General features: G+C 38.3%; 1 protein-coding gene across 7 annotated transcripts in view; it reads left to right on the forward strand.

Annotated features, from left to right (window-relative positions):
• Positions 1-392: 392 nt before the first annotated feature.
• ARL5B (ADP ribosylation factor like GTPase 5B) overlaps positions 393-21,173 on the forward strand; it is a 28,504-nt gene continuing 7,723 nt past the window's right edge. Inside the window, exons 1-7 of one of the 7 annotated variants that reach the window (XM_051802486.1) lie at positions 394-584; positions 7,882-7,969; positions 10,764-10,824; positions 11,978-12,125; positions 15,068-15,151; positions 16,792-16,943; positions 18,856-18,895. In XM_051802486.1, coding sequence (XP_051658446.1) covers positions 11,982-12,125; positions 15,068-15,151; positions 16,792-16,943; positions 18,856-18,895 — 420 coding nt within the window. In that variant the 5' untranslated portion in view covers positions 394-584; positions 7,882-7,969; positions 10,764-10,824; positions 11,978-11,981. Of the gene's footprint in view, positions 585-676; positions 2,812-4,336; positions 6,833-7,881; positions 7,970-10,763; positions 10,825-11,977; positions 12,126-15,067; positions 15,152-16,791; positions 16,944-18,855; positions 20,821-21,173 lie in introns of those variants that run through there. The other 6 variants (XM_051802487.1, XM_051802484.1, XM_051802485.1 and 3 more) reach the window with 6 other exon arrangements.

Here is a 21,173-nt window from a genome sequence, read left to right on the forward strand (position 1 = left end):
CTGTTTTTACACGCTTTACTACACAGGAGAGAACTGTGAGCCTTGAAACCCGCAACCCTTGTCAAAGGCAGAGGCCGCGGGCCGGCCACAGCACTGCCCGGCTGAAGGACACGGGGACGGGCGAGGTGCGCTGCCAGCGCCTCCCGTTGCAACGCCGGGCACCGCGACTCCCCTCCCTTGCGAGGCGAGGCGGCTCCCTCCTCCCGACCGTGCCCAGCCCCAGCCCCGCGGGCCTTTCATCAGACCCGGGCGGACGGCCGGGCTCTCCGCGCCGCTGGCCCCGCAGAGGCGCTGCCCCGCCCCGCCCCCGCGTGACGCAGCAGTGACGCACCCGCCGTGGCGGCGCTGGGGCGGCCCCGCCGTGCGGCCGTTGGGGGGCGGGGCGGGGCGGTGCCGCGTGCCCGCCCCTCCCGCCGCCCGCCCACTCCCGCTGCTCCGGGGCCGCTGCCGGAGGGATCCGGGGGAGCTGGTGTTGCTGCCGCCGCTACCGCCGCCGCCCGGGGTGTCCAGGAGGCTCGGTGGGAAGCCGGGGCCAGGCATGGGCCTGATCTTCGCCAAGCTGTGGAGCCTCTTCGGTAGCCAAGGTGGGCGCGCGGGCCCGGGACGGCTGCGGGACGGCGAGCGGAGCCCGCGGAGCTGCGGGGGCCGCGAGCAGCCGGGGGGGTCTCGGGGCCAGCTCCGCTCGCCGAGCCTCCCCTGAGGGCCCGCCCAGCCTAAAGTTGGTCTTTCCTTTGTGCAGTGCCGGGAGCGCTGGTGCCGCGGCGCCTCATGCTCGGGGTCGCTTTGTCTCAGTTCCCGAGGTGGTCCCTCCTCGCCCCCTCCTCCCTGGCCGCGTTAAACGCCCCGTGTGCCCCGGGCGGCCCTTCGGGCGCTGCGCTCCCGGGATCGCACGGCGGGCACGTCTCTGCCTCTCGGACCGGGTTTTGCCACCGCGATCGCGGCTGAAGCTTTGATGGACGATGACGGTCGTGTTTGTGTTTGCAGACCTTAGTTTTTTGAGTCGAGGTCTCCTATTAAAGTCATGTTATTTTGGTCTTTAGTTTAAAGGGAAAAAAAAAACCACTAAACGTGTTGGGGCCTTCGAGGTAAAGATCTGTTTGTGTTTTGGCAAAGATGCTGGTTAAATACAGTTAGTGTCCCAAGAAAATCACTTCTCCAGCCAAGAACAAAAAGGTCGTAAGGGGATAGGATTGCTTTACATGCTCTCCTCTCTAGCTCAGGCCCGCAGTCGTGACTCATGCTGTAGTCCAGAGCTCAGAACTTGTGGCTGCCACCACCTTTACTCAGGTGGTTATCATAAAATAGAAAATTATAGTTTATCTGTTAATTTATTTGTTTTAATGAATTTTGTTTACCTAGCCTTCTTTGGTTAGAAAATAAAGAGTTGAGGAATTTATTGCTTGTATTGTTTTTCCTTGAGGGCCTGAGCTTGGAGAAGGCAAACTGATGTTAATTGTTTTCTCATCAAGTTTCCACATGCACGCTTCATTTCCACTTTAAAGTTACTAAGAATGCAGATAAACTTTTTTGTTCAGTGCTCTGTTGCAAGTTTTTGGAGGCATATACACCTGGTATCCCTTTAATAGTCTTCCTACTGTGTTTGCACATAACCCGTCCTAATTTTGTAAATAACAGAGCAAAGCCTCAGTGTGTGTACATTGACATCTCTGTATCAAATTGTCTTTCATGGGATGAGATTGGGAGGGATCCCAGTCCCAGATCATTTATCTTTCTCCCACATACACTATCCTACCACATCATTCCTGAAGTCATCTAACAGTCTTCTAAATTTGTTGCTATTGTTGATGTCTTATTTTTCTGAACTCTCAAACCTATTTGGTAAGGTTTCCCCAATTCTCCAGAAAAATACTGAGTACTGTTTTGGTTTTCATCAGATAGTGCAATCTGCAAATCCTTTCCCTCCATGAAGAACTCTAAAGACTCCAAAGAGATCTGTAAGCAAAGAACTGATCAGGAGATAACTGGGGGCTTTTAGTGTTGTCCTGTATGGTGCCTTATGATGTCAGTATTTATCTTCAGGAAAACACATTGTCTCTGTTATTGTATATTATTTCCTGCAAGAAAAGTTATTCTTCATTATAGTGGCTGGATACCAGATGCCTGCCAAGACTACTTTATTGCTCCCTTCCTCAGCTGGGCCGGGGAGAGAAAATATAAAAAAAGTCTCTTGGGTCGAGATAAGGACAGGGAGAGATCACTCACCAGTCACTGTCATGGACAAAACAGACTCAACTTGTGAAATTAATTTAGTTCATAATCAAATCAGTACGGGGTAATAAGAAATAAAACCAGAATTTCTGAACTCCTTCCCCTGTCCCTCCCTTTTTTTCCCAGGATTAACTTAATTTCCAATTCTCTCTACCTCCTCCCTGCAGCAGTTCAGGGGAATGAGGAATGGGGGCTGTGGTCAGTTCATCACATATTGTCTCTACCACTCCTTCCTCCTCAAGGGGAGGACTCCTTCCCCTGCTCTGGTGGGGGGTCTCTCCCGTGGAAGACAGTCTTCCACAGCCTTCTCTGAAGTGTGTTCTTCCCATGGTCTCCAATTCTTCACTAGCTGCTCCAGCATGGGTGCCTTCCACAAGGTGCAGTCCCTCAGGAACAGGCTGTTTCAGCGTGGATCCCCCATGAGGTCACAAGTACTGCCAGCAAACCTATTCCAAAATAGGCTTCTCTCTCTATGGGTCCACAGGTCTTGCAAGGAGACTGCTTCAACATGGGCATCCCATGGGGTCACAGCCATCTTTGATCATCCACCTGCTCTGGCATGGGGTCCTCCACATCCTGTGGGTGGATATCTGCTGCCTTATGGACCTCCATGGGCTGCAGGGGCACAGCTGCCTCATCGTGGCCTTCCCCGCAGGCTGCAGGGAAGGCACCTCTAGCACCTCCTCCCCCTCCTTCTGCACTGACCATAGTGTCTGCAGAGTTGTTTCTCTAACATATTTTCACTCCTCTCTTCTTTTGCCACAGTTACATCAGTGCAATAACTTTTCCCCATCTTAAATATGTTATCCTAGAGGCATTACTCCTGTTGCTGGTGGGCTTGACCTTGGAGCCAGCTGGCATTGGCTCCATAGACATAGGAAAAGCTTCTAGCAGCTTCTCACAGAAAACACCCTTGTAGCTCTCCCCACTATCAAAACCTCACCATGCATACCCAATGCATTCATATATTTAAAATGTTAATGAAAATTTGTCTCACAGTTAAGATAGATGAGATGATATCATGAAATATTTACTCTTTGGCGTTTATCCCAATAAGAAGTTTCTGGGGTATGTTCTGATCTTGTTTTGTTGCTGGAGTTATTGTTGGTTTGGTTTTTGTTGCTTTGATTTGGTTTTTTCCTCTTGTGGTGACCACAGAAAAGAAAATGAGTTTCTTTTCATGGCCAAAATTGAACTTCTATTCTAGAAAGTTTGCTTCAAATGGAAAGTTTTGACCCATCTAATGGGAATTTATGCTCTATTTACACAACTATTTTTCTCTAAATAATATCATTACTAATAATAAAGGATAGTAATTTATGAGTTGGTTTTGGTTGCTCTTCTAGTTACATCAAATCTAGACAATTCCTTGGGGAATTCATAGGCTGTCCCATGAAGCTGTTTGTTGAGCAGACCAGCACAGTACCTTACACATTGATTTTGACTGTATAGAGGGAGTATTCCAAAGATGCAAATAGACTTCAGTGTGGGAGGAGGATACTTTCAGTTTGTTGTGGTTAGTGTGAGTTGTGCTGATAGTTTGGGGCACTTGATACTGGCAAAATGAAAGGTTAAACAAAGCAAAGATTTGAAAAGTGCTGTCTGTGTTCCATCAAATAGAGCATGGGGGAGAAGGTGTGCCTAAGTGCTCGAAAATACAGAACAGGGCATCATTGGCAATTCATTTGAGTATTATTAATTATGCACTGCAGTTTTGCTTTACATAAATGTGACTAATAGCCAAGCTGAAGATACCCAATTCGAAAGGTACTTGATCAGTAATGTCTGGACAACTTTAAAGAAATATTTCCCAGTGAATTAATGCTGTTAACTTGCAGGAAGAAGATATATGTGCAGCTTTCAGAAAAATGCACATCTTAAGATAACTAACATTTCATTTTGTGCTTTGGGGTTCAGTCCTGTCGCAATAACCATATGGTATGGATAAAGTTGAGTTCATTCATAGTGACTTCTGCCTGGCAGGAAAACCTTGTAATGGAGATACCTTTAGATCCTACTAAAGCTTTAAATGTCGTCTTATTAATTTACACATGTTCTTTACTACTTTTGCAATTTGATTCTCCTACCTGCTTTTCCAGTGGTAAGGATAAGATACTACAAGGAAGGTCAAGAGGCTGGACCTAATTTGTGTGTAAAGACATTCTGTTACTAAGTGTCTGTTGACTAGCATATTTATTGACCTATTCCTGCAGCATTTCTTATTACTTGTATTCAGCTGTTTTAGCCCTCTGTCTTGGGTAGCATCTGAGTGTTTCCTACAAGGGAGTTGAATCTGTCTGTTCTGTTTCAAGTCACTGTACATGCAACAGAAATTGTTCCAGTTGGTTCAGCCCATTTTGATTATGGTTACCCCATTTTGCCAAACCCAAGCTGGCTTGTAAGAAAATGAAACAGTTAAAATAATGTTATGTGGCTAGTGCACGATCTGCTCTCCAAATCTGGTATGTGAGATTATGAAATAAGAAAAGCTGCATTGCAAAACAGTTTAGGGAAACTGGGTGTTACCTGTGCTGATCCATGAGTCAAGACTAATGAAAGAGAGGAAGGTTAACAGTCTGAGTACAGTCTGTCAAGGAATATCTATTTGGCTCTGTTGATACATTTGGAAGGGTTCATTTCCGGTTTGAGTTTGTCAATAGTCTTTAAGCAGTGGCTGGTTTTGTTTGAGTGGTGGTGGTGGTATTCCAGGGCCTTATTTAATCTTGTTTTCTGGATCAACACGGCCAAGTCAGTTATGGCAATGCACTTTCTGAACCCTTTCTAATAACCAATGGTGTGAAACAAGGCTGCGTTCTTGCACCAACCCTATTCACAGTCTTTTTCAGCATGATGCCCCAAAGGACCATGGCAGACCTCGAGGATCAGGACGGTATCTACATTCGATACCGTACTGATGGAAGCCTTTTCAACCTAAGGCGATTGAAGGCCCACACTAAGACCTTAAACCATCTTGTCCGGGAGCTGCTTTATGCTGATGATGCTGCCCTTGTACACACAGAAGCAGCTCTGCAGCGTTTAACATCCTGCTTTGCAGACGCTGCTGAGCTCTTTGGACTGGAAGTCAGCTTAAAGAAGACAGAAGTTCTCTATCAACCAGCACCTCAGGACGTCTTCCATCATCCCCATATCACCATTGGCGAATCAGAACTCAAATCAGTCCAGCAGTTTAATTACCTAGGTAGCTTCATCTCCTCAGATGGTAAGATTGATGGAGAGATAGACAACAGGTTAGCAAAGGCATATAGTGCCTTCGGAAAGCTTCATAAAGGAGTTTGGCGAAATAAACACTTGAAGAAAAGTGTTTACAGTGTTTACAGAGCCATTGTGCTGTCTACTCTCTTATACGGATCTGAATCATGGGTCATCTACCGCCACCACCTGCGACTCCTAGAATGCTTCCATCAACGCTGCCTCCGTACAATCCTAAACATCCACTGGTCAGATTATGTGACCAATACATCTGTTCTAGAACAAGCAGCAGTCACAAGTATTGAGGCCATGTTACTGAGAACACAGCTTCACTGGGCAGGACACGTCTCCAGGATGAAGGACCACCGCCTCCCTAAGATCTTGCTTTATGGTGAACTGACCACCGGCTGCCGCAAGAGAGGAGCCCCCAAGAGAAGATACAAGGACTCCCTGAAACAACATCTCAACCTTGGCCATATTGATCACCATAACTGGTCTACTCTGGCCTCCAACCGGGAGGTCTGGAGACACACCATCTATAACGCTGCTATTGCTTTTGAGAAAGCACACAGGATTACCCTTGAGGAGAAAAGACAACGCAGAAAGAATGTTGTCTTGCAGAATCTACCACCTAAGGAGTCTTCCTGCTGTGCCTTTTGCAACTGGACGTGCCTGTCTCGTATTGACCTTTTTAGCCACCAACGCCCTTGTAACAAACATGGGTAGAACCCTTCCCAAATCTTCGTTCGCAAAGCCTAGCCATGATGATTTAATCTTGTTTTCTGGTTTCTGGGCCTTTTCAGTGCAGAGGTTAAGGCCTGAAGGAGGGAGGAATATAAGCATTTCTGTGTCTTTCAGCTCTCCATATATATTGTGTCATAATCAAGTAGTAATTGAATGATGTGAATTGAAATAGAGGTACTTTTACTCATAAGAGAAGCAATTGGGCTTAAAATAGACTTTTGTCTCTTTTCTAGGTGACTTTCGAATGGCTTCCTGATTCTTTTCCCTTATTTTTGAAATTGAGAAAAAACATTGCCTCAAGTGTTGTTTTTGTTTAAAATTTCGTGCCCCGCAGTCATTTAAGGCTAATTACTAAGTGACTTAAGATTGAACTTACTTATACTTACTATAAAAATAACTTACTTATGGAAGTTTGAAGAAAAAATCAGATTTCAAAAGTGACCTGCTGAAGCTATGGTGCAGTACTCAAATGGCAGAGTCTTCTAACCAACATGTACTAATATGAATAAATGGTGGAGCCGCTTAAGTTACTGCTGTGTTACATGACTGAGTAAAACTTGTGTGACATATTCTATCAATGCTATCAAGATTGCTCTTAATGAAACTATAAGGAAAAAACCAGAAGTGAATGTCAGCAACACTGATAAAGGTAACTGACAGTTGTCAATACCTTGGGTTTTTTTGTGTGTGTATAGTAAGTTCATTAAGAAGCTCACAAATCTGGTTTTTAATTATTTTAAAATGGTGGTTGTTCAGAGTCTTCAGGGTGCTCAGAATAATTGCTGCAGTTGTAAAAATTGCTTTAAGAAAACTAATGGTAAGCTCTAATTCAAGGAACTTCTGGAACTCCACAGTTCATGTCACTTAGGCTTGCTGACAGTTCTCAGACTGTACAGTCAGGTTGGAAGAGACCATTATCTGGAAAACCAAATAGATTTTGGTTCCAATGACTACTAAATACTATTGACAGTTTCTCTGCCTTCTTGTAATCAAGATGTATTTAAGCAGGTTTTTTTGTGCTTTAAAGAAGACTCTAAGGTAGCTTTTAGTATCCAAACTGAGTATTTGTATTGAAACCCCATTGACATTTAGAAATATGCTATTCCTCCTGCCTCCTCTTCAGGAAACTTCTATCTGCATTCTGTCTTCAACTTTGAAGCTTCCAAGATCCTTACTATTCGAAAGTAGATGTGTGTGTTTTGTCTGAAAAGTACTGGTACCCTTTCTGGTACCCATTTCTTCTTTTGAGTGTGTTGGAAGAGCCGCATCATTATTGTATTTAGAAATTATTATTTTTTTTTTAATTTAACTTTTGAAAAAAGAGGGAAGGGCAAAGTTGTGAGAATTGAATCTTCAGTTTTGGGCCCTTTTACCACAGAGAAATATATAAGAGTAAGTTAAAAAAAGAACATATTATGTCTTTCTTGGAACATCTGCAAGAAGATCGTTTTCACTGTCCTGCGGTTTTGTAATAGTAGACTGCCAGAGATTTTTTTAACAATACTACTTTATTTTTTTAACAGTGAGCTAAGAATGGTTGATATGACAGAAGTCTTTGGATTCTTTTAAAGAGTAGTCTAATACTGTCTTTTCCCCCTGCTACATATACCTACTTTTTCTACTTCCCCCCCCTTCCTACCTGACTCTTGTCTTCTGCTCTGTCAACTTTGTTATGGATTTTCTTCTTCCTTTGCCAAGAACATGGTGGACTGGGAAGATATTCATGAATACAACCCAAAATGAGTTTGAATACCAGCCAGTGAAAGGGAGAAACTTGGGTTAGTCTGTAAGTACAGAACACCAATAAACACTGCCTATGGTTTACCCCATAACTGTCCCCTCTCCTAAATGTGGCATCTGTCTTCTACTAGTTGCTCTTGTAAACAAGTATTTGTCTTGCTAAAATTCTGTTCTCTCTTGGTTTGGCAGTTTTTAAGTTCACGTGTTTTTCCTCTAATGCACATCTGTGTGTTAATGTTCTGTATTTTAACCAAACTAGACAGAACTTCAACTTTTGAATGTGTTTGTAAGTGAAGTTTTCCATTACTATAGTTCTATATCTAGAACTATAGAATGGAAATATAGAATTGAAACATAGAATAATAATCTAGAATATATATCTAGAGTTTACCATTACTATATTAATAGCAACTGCCATTAATAAAAGGTGGAAACTGCTATTTGTGTGAGATACCAATGCGTTCATCTTATTATGTTCATCCCCAGATCACCATTAATTAACACTTGTGTGACTATTTCTTGTCTGAATATTGTGGTTATTCAGTTACTGTGTGAAATACCATTTGACTATGGAGTAACACAGATAAGCTGTGCCTTTTTTTCCAAATAATGTCAAACCATTCACACTTCGGTGGCTTTCAAAAACAGTCATCTCAATGGAGATCTTTTTTATTACTTTAAGTAGGGTGATATTGTTTTGTCCAGCACTCCAGTAATTCACACCTAAGCATTGTATTGTAGTGAAAGGTGAGAAAGAGCAATGTAATGCCTGACTGGAATTCGTTTTGGAAATGGAATGTTGCTAAAGTAGGGTCATGTTCTTCCAGGCAATGGTTGACAACATGTCTGGTTTGAAAACAACCAAAGAGTATTTCTGTGTTTGAACTTTGAGAACTCTTTGACTGAATTTGAATAAGAGATGGACAGTCAAACTATGAGGGATGGTTTATCAGCATTGAAAACAGAGAGGATTTCGTAGTATTTCTGTTTTGGGAAATGTTACTCATTACTGGCGCTACTGCTTATGGTGCTAGAAGTACTATTGGATTTAAGGCCAGGAAAAATTCTTTCCTTAGAATGTGTTGAGAGGATGCAGTAGTAGGGGAACTGGCACAAGAAAATACATTTCAGCATTTGTTATGATGGTATTGCCTAGCAAAACTTCTAAAATTCCCAAACTGGAATCTTTCATTACAGTCACTTTCAGTATGAAAAGATGTAGGTAATTACATGTCAATAGATTTAAGACCAAAACAAAACCCAGAAAACAAGCACTTTAATACTGCCTTAAACCACCCACTTGTGGGCAAAACCCTACCAATTTGACATTTATGATAGATCTTCTGATTTTCTACCAACTTACTATAAGTTTTGCAAATCAAGTGCGGTATTTTACAGGAAATCTTAAGCTGTGAACCATGTTTTGCTTTAGAGTAAATGCCCTAGCATTGTAAATATTATCCCTTCAAAAGTGAGCTTGTTCACAGACTTTGTAAATACATTTTACTTCTAGTATCCATTTGCAAATTTGCCAGTCTCAAGTGACTTGCCTTTTTGTCAGTAAGTGGATTGGTACCTTTTAACTTCACACATGTAGCAGAAGAACCACTATTCTAATTGGCTGTGCTGCTGGATTTGAAATTCTTAGAAGGATTATTTACAGAGAAGCATATAAATTCTGAAGGGGTTTTTTGTTTGTTTGTTTTCTGTTTTGTTACCCCGTGCCTGGAAAAATTGATATTGCGGCAATTGAAAGATCACTGTTCTATAAGCTGGACTTTGCAGCAGGGAGGGTCTGGGTTTGTCTGATGCAGGAAAAAGCGATTTTATTTTTAATAATAATTTCTTTTTTTTTTTTTTTTTTTTTTTTTTTTTTTTTGAGAGAGGTGATCTTTTCTTTCTGCTCAGCACTGGTGAGGCCTCTCCTGGAGTAGTGTGTCCAGTTCTGTGCTCTTTACTGCAAGAGTGAAATGGACATACAGGAGAGAGTCCAGTGGTGGGCCACAGGGATGATTAAGGAATTGGAACATCTCACGTATGAGAAAAGAGATGCAAAAGGGACAGGGTCAGATTGTCTCAGTGGTGCCTTGTGACAGGATCAGGCAACAGAGCACCTGAAACACAGGAGGTTCTCTCTTTACGTCAGGAAACTCTGAGCACTGGCACAGGTTGTCCAGGGGCACTATCGAGTTGCCATTCTTGGATACATTCAAAACCCATCTGGCCATGGTCCTAGGCCGTTGGCTCCAGGTGGCCCTGGTTGAGCTAGAGGGTTGAACTAGGTGACCTTCAGAGGTGTCTTTAGGCCTTCTGTCATTCTGTGACCATTCTGTCATTCTGTGACTTTCAATTTAGAAGTTGAAAAGTTGGAATTTGCAGTCTATTCGAAATGCAGATTCCTCTTAGATTCTACTATATGGATAATGGTGGTCCCTTAACAAGTGGCTTTTATTGAGCCTTGACCATTAGGCTAAAGTTTTTGCAGTCTTTGGATGTTTGGTGATGTTCTTAAGATGATACGCTGCTATGAGTTACATTTTTTCATTGTACTTTTCTTTCTAAAACTAGATTTTTTTCATGAAGTAACTATTCCTTTCTGAAGATCTCCAGTGCTGACTTTTCCCAAGATTGTAGTCTCAAGAGAAGATGAGGCTTTGTAGTTTTGTTCGGCTTTTTTTTTTTTTTGTCTTGAAGCCGCCACTATTCTATGTAAGCTATTGAAATAAGGCAAACAAGCTGTTACTTTCTTCAGTAAGGAAAAGTGATTAACCAGAATTATAACTGTTGCTGTTTCCAGTAATTTATTTTTGTCTTCTTTTTTTTTTTTTTTGTATATCCAGAGCACAAAGTAATCATAGTGGGACTTGATAATGCTGGAAAGACTACTATTCTTTACCAGTTGTAAGTACATGAACTACTTTGTTTTCCTGTTTGCATTTTAGTATTTGTCACTGTTTAATCATTGAAAATTCAGCTTTGTAACCTGGCAGAATCTCTAGGATTCCAGATCACAGTTTGTACGTTAACAGTATTAGTTGTTCTAAACAGAGTAAATATTTAAAGGATAAGAGAAGCAATTGCCATGCTTTAAAACTGAACTGTAAATTGAATAACAGAATTGTACATATAAGCACAAAGTGAACTGCAATTTTTTTGCCATCAAAGCCCATCTGAATTTGTAAGCGTAGAAATAATCCTGTTGCCAGTAACTGCAGAGAAGAGCATGTTTTTAAATTAATGGAAATTCTAGCCACTCTGCAAAAATCCATAAATATTTCCAAATGTTTCCCTGTTCCTGTGTCTAAAATTTGTGATGGAGAATTCCTAAAAATAGTATTTCATCTTGCCCAGGTTCTACCTTAGGCATTTTCAATGGCATCATTGCACCCAAATCTTGCCAGCATTACAAGAATATCCATGATAAATTCAAGAATGTCAGCAGGACCATAATTACTATTGTAATTGTAGAAAAGAGGGAGGATGGAGCTAAATTACTGTCCGTATATTTGGATACAAAAGCAGCAGAGTATGTTTTCCCAAAATACATTTTTTTCCCTAAGTATTTTTGAGTAAGTTTAAAGGTAGAACTGAGGAATTTTCAGCTATGTAACCAAACAGTCCTTTGGGATTGGTTGTAATATTGAGTTACTAAGTAGAGTGCTCTGATAAAATTATCTTCTGATTTGTATTTTGCACGGTTCAACATTCCCATATTTGGGATCTTTAGAATAGCAGCTTCTACTTTAAGACAAGTGCATTTTAAGTATCTGTTAATGTCCTTTAAAAAGAGAATCCTCCTAAAATGCAGATGCTTATCCATTTGTTATACCATTTATGTGCTTATTTTTCATTGCTGATGTCTTTAAGCATGTCTACAGTCACTGCATTCCATAAATTTCATATGTGTAGCTTTTTTAAAATATGCCTGGTTTTTATTATTTTTTTAATCAGTTACACGTATTTACTTTTTCTACAACAAATTTATTATAACTGAGCTGTAACAAGCCTTGTGGATTTTTTTGATTGGTCCTTTGTGTGATATTGTTTCCTTTAGTTTAATGAATGAGGTGGTTCATACTTCTCCAACCATAGGAAGCAATGTAGAAGAAATAGTGGTGAAAAACACTCATTTCTTAATGTGGGATATTGGAGGACAAGAATCATTACGGTCATCGTGGAATACCTATTATTCAAACACAGAGGTATGAGAAGCTGCTTTGCAAGGTTGTTAGAAATTATATTTATTTATTAGGAATATTGGTACATTTTTATAAAGATTGCAGCTGTATTGTTTTTAAATCCCATTGAGCAAAAACAAACCCAAAAAGTGTGAGGTATCTCTGGTATGCAACCAATTCTCTGGTAATATTTAAAGTAGTTTTCCTGTTTACTTTACAGTACTGTTGTTTGATCTATGATATAAACTATGAAGTTAGACTTTTTTCCTAGACATTTAATGATATCAATGTACATTTCAGATCAGATTTCTTGCATGGTTTCTTTAAGTAGATTAAAATGAAAATTTTGCATTGTAATTTGCAAATTTAGTGAGGATTTGCAGTGGTCAACCTGACTTCTGTACATCTAGTCTGAGATGTTTTTGAAATAATGATAATTAAGGATGAAGAATGAAACTTTCTCTAGGCAACGGTATTTAAAAAGCTCACCAGCTTGTGGCTTTTATCCAAGGGTAAAGGAAAGTCTAGCTTTGCAATACTCATGAGGTACTGGCAAAGCTGCCATTGCTGGAAAGGTTGGAATTCAGTGTCAGTTGTCTTTTGGGGGTTTGTTTTTTATGCCAGCCTTTTTGCTGCCAAAAGGTTATCAATACAAAATGCACATATAATCTCTGAGGAGTCATTTTGAGACATCTACACTGATGTAAACTATTTTAGGCTTAATTACTTACAATTTCTACTAAAACCAGAAATCTCTTGTAGATACTGCTCATTATGTAAGTATTCCATCCTCCTGTAAAATGAGATTTTTCTGTCCTATACTTCTCTTGGAGAGAGATGAGATTAGCAATCCATCCTAGGTCTACTGAAAACCTGGTGATGACATCTCAACCTTCATCTCTAATGTTTTAAAGTAATTTTTAATTTTTTCTGGAAAAGTATAGCTACATCTAAGACACACATGAGGTTGAAGACACTTCTGCTTGCACTATCTGCTACAGAGCAGTAAGTTCTTGGCTTTTGTCCCTTGAGTACCTTTGATTTTGGAATTTGGAGAGATGCATATATTAGTTCTTTTTCTGATACTTTTGTGATGTTCTTCATCATATTCTGGCTAGTAAGTGTTTGAAATCCAGTGCCTTTTAGTACTTGGAAAGAAGAACTTCCCTTTTACTTAGAAGCTTTGTCTGCTGGAAACAGTTGAGGAAGAAAAGAGATCTGTTTAGTATGCCAATCCTAGCCTCCCTGATATGAATAATTCCTTTACTGTTCCTCCTCATCTGCTAGGCATCTCAGAGTCACAGCAGCATTAAATTGACTTAGTTTTTCATTCTCTGTGGTCATTCTCAATGGCTAATGAATCTCTTTAATTTTCTGAGGCAAAGAGATTTGGAGCATATGTTGGAAAATTATAGCAGTGATTTCTAATTCTCCTTTTCTGTTACTGTCTCTCTTTTCTCTCTTTCCTTGTGTGCAAATTGGAGCAATCTACACAAAATCTTTGGAGTAATGTAAAAGTCCCACAAATAAGCATTTTAGTGCATACCTGTCCTAATTAGTTTCAACTTAATATGGCTAGTTCTGCAATACTGTTTTAAGTGTTAGATCATATTCTTACAGAGAGGATGTTAAGACAGACTTAAAGATAAAAATCTGGGAGGACAGGAAAGGGGAGGGAGCTCCCATGGTTAAGTTATTGGGTTTGCAGGTGAACAAAGAGAGTTACAGAGAAGCAGAAAAGGGGTTGAGAAGTACTGTCATCTGGGCATAGAAGTAATGGAATCTGTCAGATGAATGTAATCTTCCTGGTTTCCTCTCCAGCGTAGCATATGTTCCCTGTAATTTATTTTATTGTTGTTATAGTATCTGCATAATTTTCATCAGAATGTGCTTGGTCTCCCTACTCATTGCCCCCCCCATGATACTGTTAGCACTGCTTGGAGCACACTGGGCAGGGCAAGTATTGAAGTGTTGATCAGTTGTTATGCTTTGTGTGCAAATACTGTTGTGTGATGCTTACGAGAATTTACTTGAGTGTTACCTACTGCGTGATGCTGTGTCTTTTTCCTCTCTAGTGCAAGGCTATAAAATAGAAGGTACAAAACAAGGAGCAGAAAGAGTGGGTAGTAGACAGTCATTTTCATACCAGTGACAATTGCTTTCTATGGGAGGCCTGATCTACCAGACCTAGCAGTGTCCCAGAGTCCACAAGTGCAAGGCCTTAAGAATAATGTGCCTAAGGGGAATAGTAAGAGTAAAATCACTGCTACAGCCATCTCCCAAAGCATGGAAGGGCTTCACCAAAAGATGGAAGGGTACAAAGTTGTGAGAGGCCAACTGCACAGGTCCTTGGTAAAATGAAGTTTGCAGCAACATAGTGCTAAGCCCTGCAGATACATAGCTTTGTGACATCTGATGTACTACTTTGAAATAATCTTTCTTAAGCCTTGTGAGTAAAATGATGCTGAACTGTAAAGTAAAATATGCTTCTTTAAAAGTACATAATTTCAATTTCAGATTTATAATTTCCTAAGTATGCAAGTAGTAGTGGACAGTAGCAGCTGTTTTCATTGTTGACATCTGTAGCACATTTGTCATTCACATTTTAAATGTAATCCACTATCTGTGGGTGCTTTTTGGTAGTAACATAGCTATTTTGAGTATGATATATAGCCTGAAAATCCACCAAGGAGATTTAGCCGTAGTACATATAGGCAGATCTTAATAATAATGCTGAAATGTGCAAGCATGACATTGTCCGATTATTTTTTTTTAGCTATAATCTTCATGTATGATTCCCACAGCTCTAGCAAAAGACTGTAGCAATAAAACTTTTCCCTTTTCTAGTGTCCTGGAAGTGTATGTCTCTTCCAGAGGAAGACTTGCAGTTAGTGATCTCTTGAAAATGTGCTTTCTGTAATTTATACTTTTTACTTATGTACTCTACTGTTGGGTTTTTTCCCTAGTTCATCATTCTGGTTGTTGACAGCATTGATAGAGAGCGACTTTCTATTACAAAAGAAGAACTTTATAGAATGCTGGCTCATGAGGTATGGTGGGGAGTTGGGATAATAGTTTTGTTGAGAACAGTCAAATAACATTACATGCTTCCTATGCTAACAAAAATTATACTGTCAAAAAAAAAAATCTGAGAATAAATGTGCATGCATGTTAGTCACATTTTAAAACCACATAAACTATAAATAAGCAGAAAAATTATTGTGAAGCACTCTCTATTAAGGCTTACTTGATTGTAATCAGATCAATCTTTGCAGATGTTCTAAAATATCTTACGCTTCATATTAGTTTAAAAAGGAATTATTGTCCTCTACTACAGTCTCCTTTCAGTTAAATGGTTAAAATTTCAAGAAACATATTTTTTTTAATTTTTATTTTAGAAAAATGGAATTCCTTACTTTTTCTTGTTTGTTTTAATCCTGTTCATTAAACTTAAGGAGCATATATAATACTATGGGTAAATTAATTTAGTTCATTTTCCTTATGGATTGTTTTGTTTGTACTTTTGTTTGAGTTGTTCAACGTTGGGTCAACTCCCTCAAACTTTCTAAACTAGCATGTACATTGGATTAGCTAAACACTCTCAAGCTAAATTGTTTGTTTTAAATCTAAGTGTTCTCTCTCGTTTTTGAAAGAAAGGATTTAGTACAGTGCAAGTAATTCTGTTCATTTCTCTGAGAATCTTGCTTTGTTTTGAATAAGTGAGTTTTTGCTTTACGATTTTATATTAAAGTAGTTTGGGTCTAGTAGTAAGGAACAAATACGCTACCAAAAGAAGTGGGAAGATGACTTCTTGTGGTGAAGTTTTCCCATGTAGTTTATTAGTTTCCAGTCTTAAACTCTTATGAAATTGTGATCTGCCATCTCTTGATAGTTGGTAGGCCTAGACTGGACTACTTGTAGGAGTGAATTTTCAGCTTTAGATCATAAAACTTTGTTGTTGTTTTTCTTCCTCTTGATGGAGAAATAGTCCCAGATTTAATATACACTGAAGCATATTGAACACTTAATTGCAACTATCAGCCTCCTGAGTATTGCATTTGTTTACCCTTCTGCACCTCTAAAGCCATACATCCCAGTTCTTGCCTCAGTGCTGTTTGGAATCCTAAATTCCACACTGAAACAAAGCAACTTTTAAGTAGTTACTAAAGCTGCTGCAGCATTGTTACAGCTCCCTTTTTGGAACACCAGGATTAAACTTACATGAATTCAGATAGCTTTCTTAATTTATTACTGTTTTAGTCACTGCAGAACTTGTTTAATGACGTTGAAAGTGATTTCAAGGGAATGATATCTAGCAGGCTTTTCCCTTTGAATAGTATCTATTGTAGAGTTTGAAATGTTTGCCAGTAATAATTCTGCTGGCTGGGTGGTTTGGGGCATTATGAAATATATTTTAACAAGACTTTCATTAGTTATATATGAACATGTTGCCGATACCAAAATGGTACTCATATTACATTTCAATTTGATCCTCTGTGGTGGAGAACTGAATAAATTAGTCTCTTCAGTCTTAATGTAATGAATTTTTACTACAGAAAGTTGGTTAAAATTCCATACTCATGTGTAATTTTAGATTAACTTGAATACAGTTCTTTTAAGAAATTAAATTAGCACAATAGCCTTTTAGTTTTTCATAATAACTGTTATGAGTACTCTAAATCATTTCTAGGATTTACGGAAGGCTGCAGTTCTCATCTTTGCAAACAAGCAGGACATGAAAGGCTGCATGACAGCTGCTGAGATATCTACATACCTCACCCTCAGCTCCATAAAGGATCACCCGTGGCACATTCAATCCTGTTGTGCTTTGACAGGAGAAGGGTAAATGCTAACTGCTTAGTACAGCAATTTGTGGCAAATGAGAATACTGATTTAGAATCCTTTTGATGCCGGTGTGGATTTTCTGAAAGAACATATTTTTTGCTCTTTACAGTTAAGAGGGGTATTTTGAATTTTTCATATTTTTTTTTTAACTTTGTGGGTTTTTTCATAGCTCGAGCTCCATGTTCGTATGAAAGTCTTTTAGTTTATTGTTAAAAACTCCAAAACAAAAACCAAACAACACTCTTTGACCCAAATATGTAGCTGTTGGCATAACTGTCTACTCTCTTTGCACTACTCCTTTATTCTGTATGTCTTGGTGTATGTAAAGAAATAAGCTTCTATTTTCTTCCTTTACATTCTAATCTGTAGGAAGCTTCTAAGTTGGTGGGTTGGGGTGGGGTTTTTTTGGTTGATTGGGTTTTTTGATAAGCATTGAAACATAGTTTAGATGAAAAGGTATAAAAAGCCAAAATTGTTATCAATACTTAACATTTTGTTTATATCTGGCTAATGTAGCTAATTTTGAAATTTGAATACCTTATGCCAGCAATTACTAAAATGGGAAGCTGAACTTTCCTTAGATCTCTTGTCTGTGAAGATCAAAAAACAATTTTGGATGCCTTTTAACAAGTTGAATAATGCCTTGCTTGTAGGTGTGAAATGTGCTAATTTTTCATCTTGATTTTTAAAGCAGTCTTATAATGTGTAATATTTAGAGGTTTTTTTCAGCTGTGTTGTACAACCTTTATAATAATGCAGTCTTGTGACATCAAAAATAGTGAATCCAACTGAGTATTTGGGAAGTGAGAGCATCTTCCTCACTTTCTAATATGAAGTATTTTCTAATGTAATGGAGATATCTTGAAGAGTGAATGGTGACATTAACTTCCTTAGGGTGGGATGCGTTACTGAGGACAAACTGGTTTTTTCATTCTGTTTCATTCTAAGGGTTAATTCTGGTGTCCTTCTACCAATTTTGCTAAAGTCACTTTTAAATACTCAGTTTATGTACTAAGATCTTCAACCAATTTGACATTTGAAAGAAAGTAATAATTAATAAATATGAACTTTAGTTTAGAAAGAGTGGCCATCATAGGCTGCTTCTTTCTTATTGTAAAAAAAAAAAGAATATTTAGAATAATTTAAACTGTGACAATAGTAAGACCAATATATAAAAAAAATCCCAGAGTTAGATTGCTGAGCTGAGTCTTCCTTGGAAAGATCTGACAGAAGTCTAGGGAGATTAACCCTGTGTTCATGAAGTTAGCATTCTTGGATAGCTAAGTCATGATTTCCTTTACAAAGGTAAAACTTAGGGGGCACAAACAAGGTAACTAGATCGCTAGAAAATCAAAGGAAAGCCGATGTTCTAAAATGGAAGACTTTTAAATGGAGATGGAGATTGAGTTAGTAAGCAGATTAGATCCCATGCAGTCTTATTATTCAATATAAACATACTTTTAATTTTGTAATGTGATTTTGGAATTCTTGATACACTGCCTTTTCGTTAAACAATTCAGTCTGGTTAACCTGCCCTTTGTCTTTTAGTTAGTATATAAAGGTCTAGCTTTCATGTAAGCAGTCTTTCTTGGGAAATCTGTAGAAAAAGAAAAACTTGTTTGGTTCCAGGTGCTTATGAGTTAGCATTTAGGAGTAGTGTCTCTCAGGTTTACCACGAAAAAAAATTGAAGTGCTGCCAAACTTCAATAAAATAGAATGCATGACCTTTTGCTTGTGGTTAAAGCCTATAGAATTAACTTAAAACACTGCTTACTCTGCTCAACTTTCAATCCCATTTCCAGTTGATTTAATTTATTTCAAGTAGATGTTTTTACACATAAAGTCAGCCAGAAAATACTTTCAAGATTTTGGGATAGAACTAGTACCAATAACATCTCTTATCTTTCAGATTATGCCAAGGCTTGGAGTGGATGACCTCCCGTATTGGAGTGAGATAGCTTTTTTACTTTTTTTTTTATTCCTCCAAAAGAAGAGACTTCTATTTATCCTGTGAACATGTACATTTTTCTGTACTTTTGGCTGCTGAGGCAGTGACCATGTTTAATTTATATCAGCCAACTCCTAAGCTGTGCTTGAATCAAGTGCAGTTGAACTGAAACACAAAAGTATTTTCTTAACTTTTTTTAATACACTAATCTTCCGGTGGATGAACATATGTGAATCTGTTTTTAGGCATTGAAATTCCTCTGAATATGTATTCTAACTTTTTTGATGGTAGCCTTTTAAAATCTGTTTTGTCATTGTCAGTATTTCATACTTCCTCTTTCTAAATAGTTTGTATAACTTACTAACATAAATGAGCACATTTTATTTAATGATTAAAAGTAGTGATTAGGTTAACTTTACTCTGCCATAGCTTTCTTTAACCTCTGAGGATAACCATATCTCCAGCTAGACTTCCCAGAACATCAGTAGCATTCTAGCCAGCACTGGAATTAATAGTTACGAATATGAATTTTTAAGTCCTTAATGAGTTAGCTATAGTTAATATTGTGGTGGCTTTTAACCTGGTATACAGTGGAACTTCTGCCTTAAAAAAAATCTGTTTCAGTCTCAGTTTCTCTGATATGTAGTTCTAGGAGATGATTCTTTTACTTGAAAATACATCTCTGTACAGAGGATAAAAAATTTTGTTATTAAGTGCTAGAGTAGTCATTTAGAACTTGAATACCTTTTTAAAAATAAATCTCTCAATAATTAAATTTGGAATAACAGCAACCAGTGTTACGTGTAGACTTGCTGTATATTGTTAAAGTTTTTAATTCTGTATACATGAGCCTTCCTCACCTTTTAGTGAGAATGCTGTTTTCTAAATGAATGCAAAATCAAAAGGGAAGCCAGATTTATAAACAAAACAATACCATGGTGCTGTGTCTGTAGACTTCAGACTGAAGCTAATCTTGACATTTATTTACCTACTATCACATATGTTTTCAGACTTTTTGCAGAGAAATTATTTTGCCTTAATTTTTGGTTTTAGTCTTATTTGCACAAGGAGAGAACTTTTGGCGGTGTTTGAGTTAGATTCCTTCACCTGAAATTTGAAAAACAGGTGGTGAAGGATTGGACCTAGCAACTCTTAATTCAATTTGACGGGAATGAAGTTAGATCTATCAAGATAATGTAAAGATACGGAATTAATTGAGAACATTAAGGATCAAAAAACCTGACCACTAAACGCCCAAAAAGTATGAGGATTAAAAAAAAAAAACAAACCAAAACCAATAGTGGACACCTAATTCCTAGTGAAGTCCCAGCAGCAGTCAGGTACCTAACCTGCATAAATGCTTGCCAGGCCTTCCAAAAGCACCATTCTATACTTCTGCATGCCTAAAAACCACGTGGAGTCTGGTTACCAGAACCATTTTGCGAATTGATTGTAGGCCTTTAATGACAAAATGTTTTTGTTAAATCTTGTTTTGATAATTCAAGCACATGGATTTTTCTTTAATAAAATTTTAAGCTTTGTAAATTTCAATTTGCTTCCATTTTTACTTGAACAAAACTGAATGAAATTTTAAAAGTATCAACAAATATGTTGTTATAAATGTTAAAAAGACTTTGAATACATGTGGAAACAGTGATTGGTTAAATGAAGTTGTATATTGTTGCTGGTTAACAAAAGTCACATTTAGGAGAAAGACTGTTGAGCATTAAGTAAAAAACTCAGAAAATAATGAAAATCGGTGAAAAGTGTATGAAAAAGATGAATGCAAGGCAAGGTTAAGATCTGATATAAAGCTGCTTGCTCTGATGTTCAGCTGTTCTAATGTGCGAAAATAAGATTTTTTTTTTTGTTCTTAGGGAAGAAAATCATAAATGAAAAAATAAAATAAAAGTATGAATGATGTTTCTTCTTTGGTGACTTAATTTCAGTTTGCAATTTAAATTTATTTTCAAGTTTATTTTTATGTAATTCGAAATGTAATCCTGAATACTTATAAAGAGCACTATCTGGATATATAGCCTTTTGATTGTTTAAAAACAAGGATTTTGTATTTAATGCCTTCTGACTAAAACCATTTGTAAATCTGTAGTTTGATTCTAAATCCAGTCTCACCTGAGGGAATACATATAACTTTGATTAGGAGGAAATGATCAGATTGTAGACCTTAAAATATCAGAATAATGGAAGGGGTTTTTTTTAATTTCTTAACACTTAAAACCTTTGAATATCTTTAAAAAATGAAACATTCTTGACAATTG

Source organism: Manacus candei, unplaced genomic scaffold, assembly GCF_025592945.1.
Source record: "Manacus candei isolate 608988 ecotype Guabito, Panama unplaced genomic scaffold, ASM2559294v1 h1tg000056l, whole genome shotgun sequence".
NCBI lineage: Eukaryota > Metazoa > Chordata > Aves > Passeriformes > Pipridae > Manacus > Manacus candei.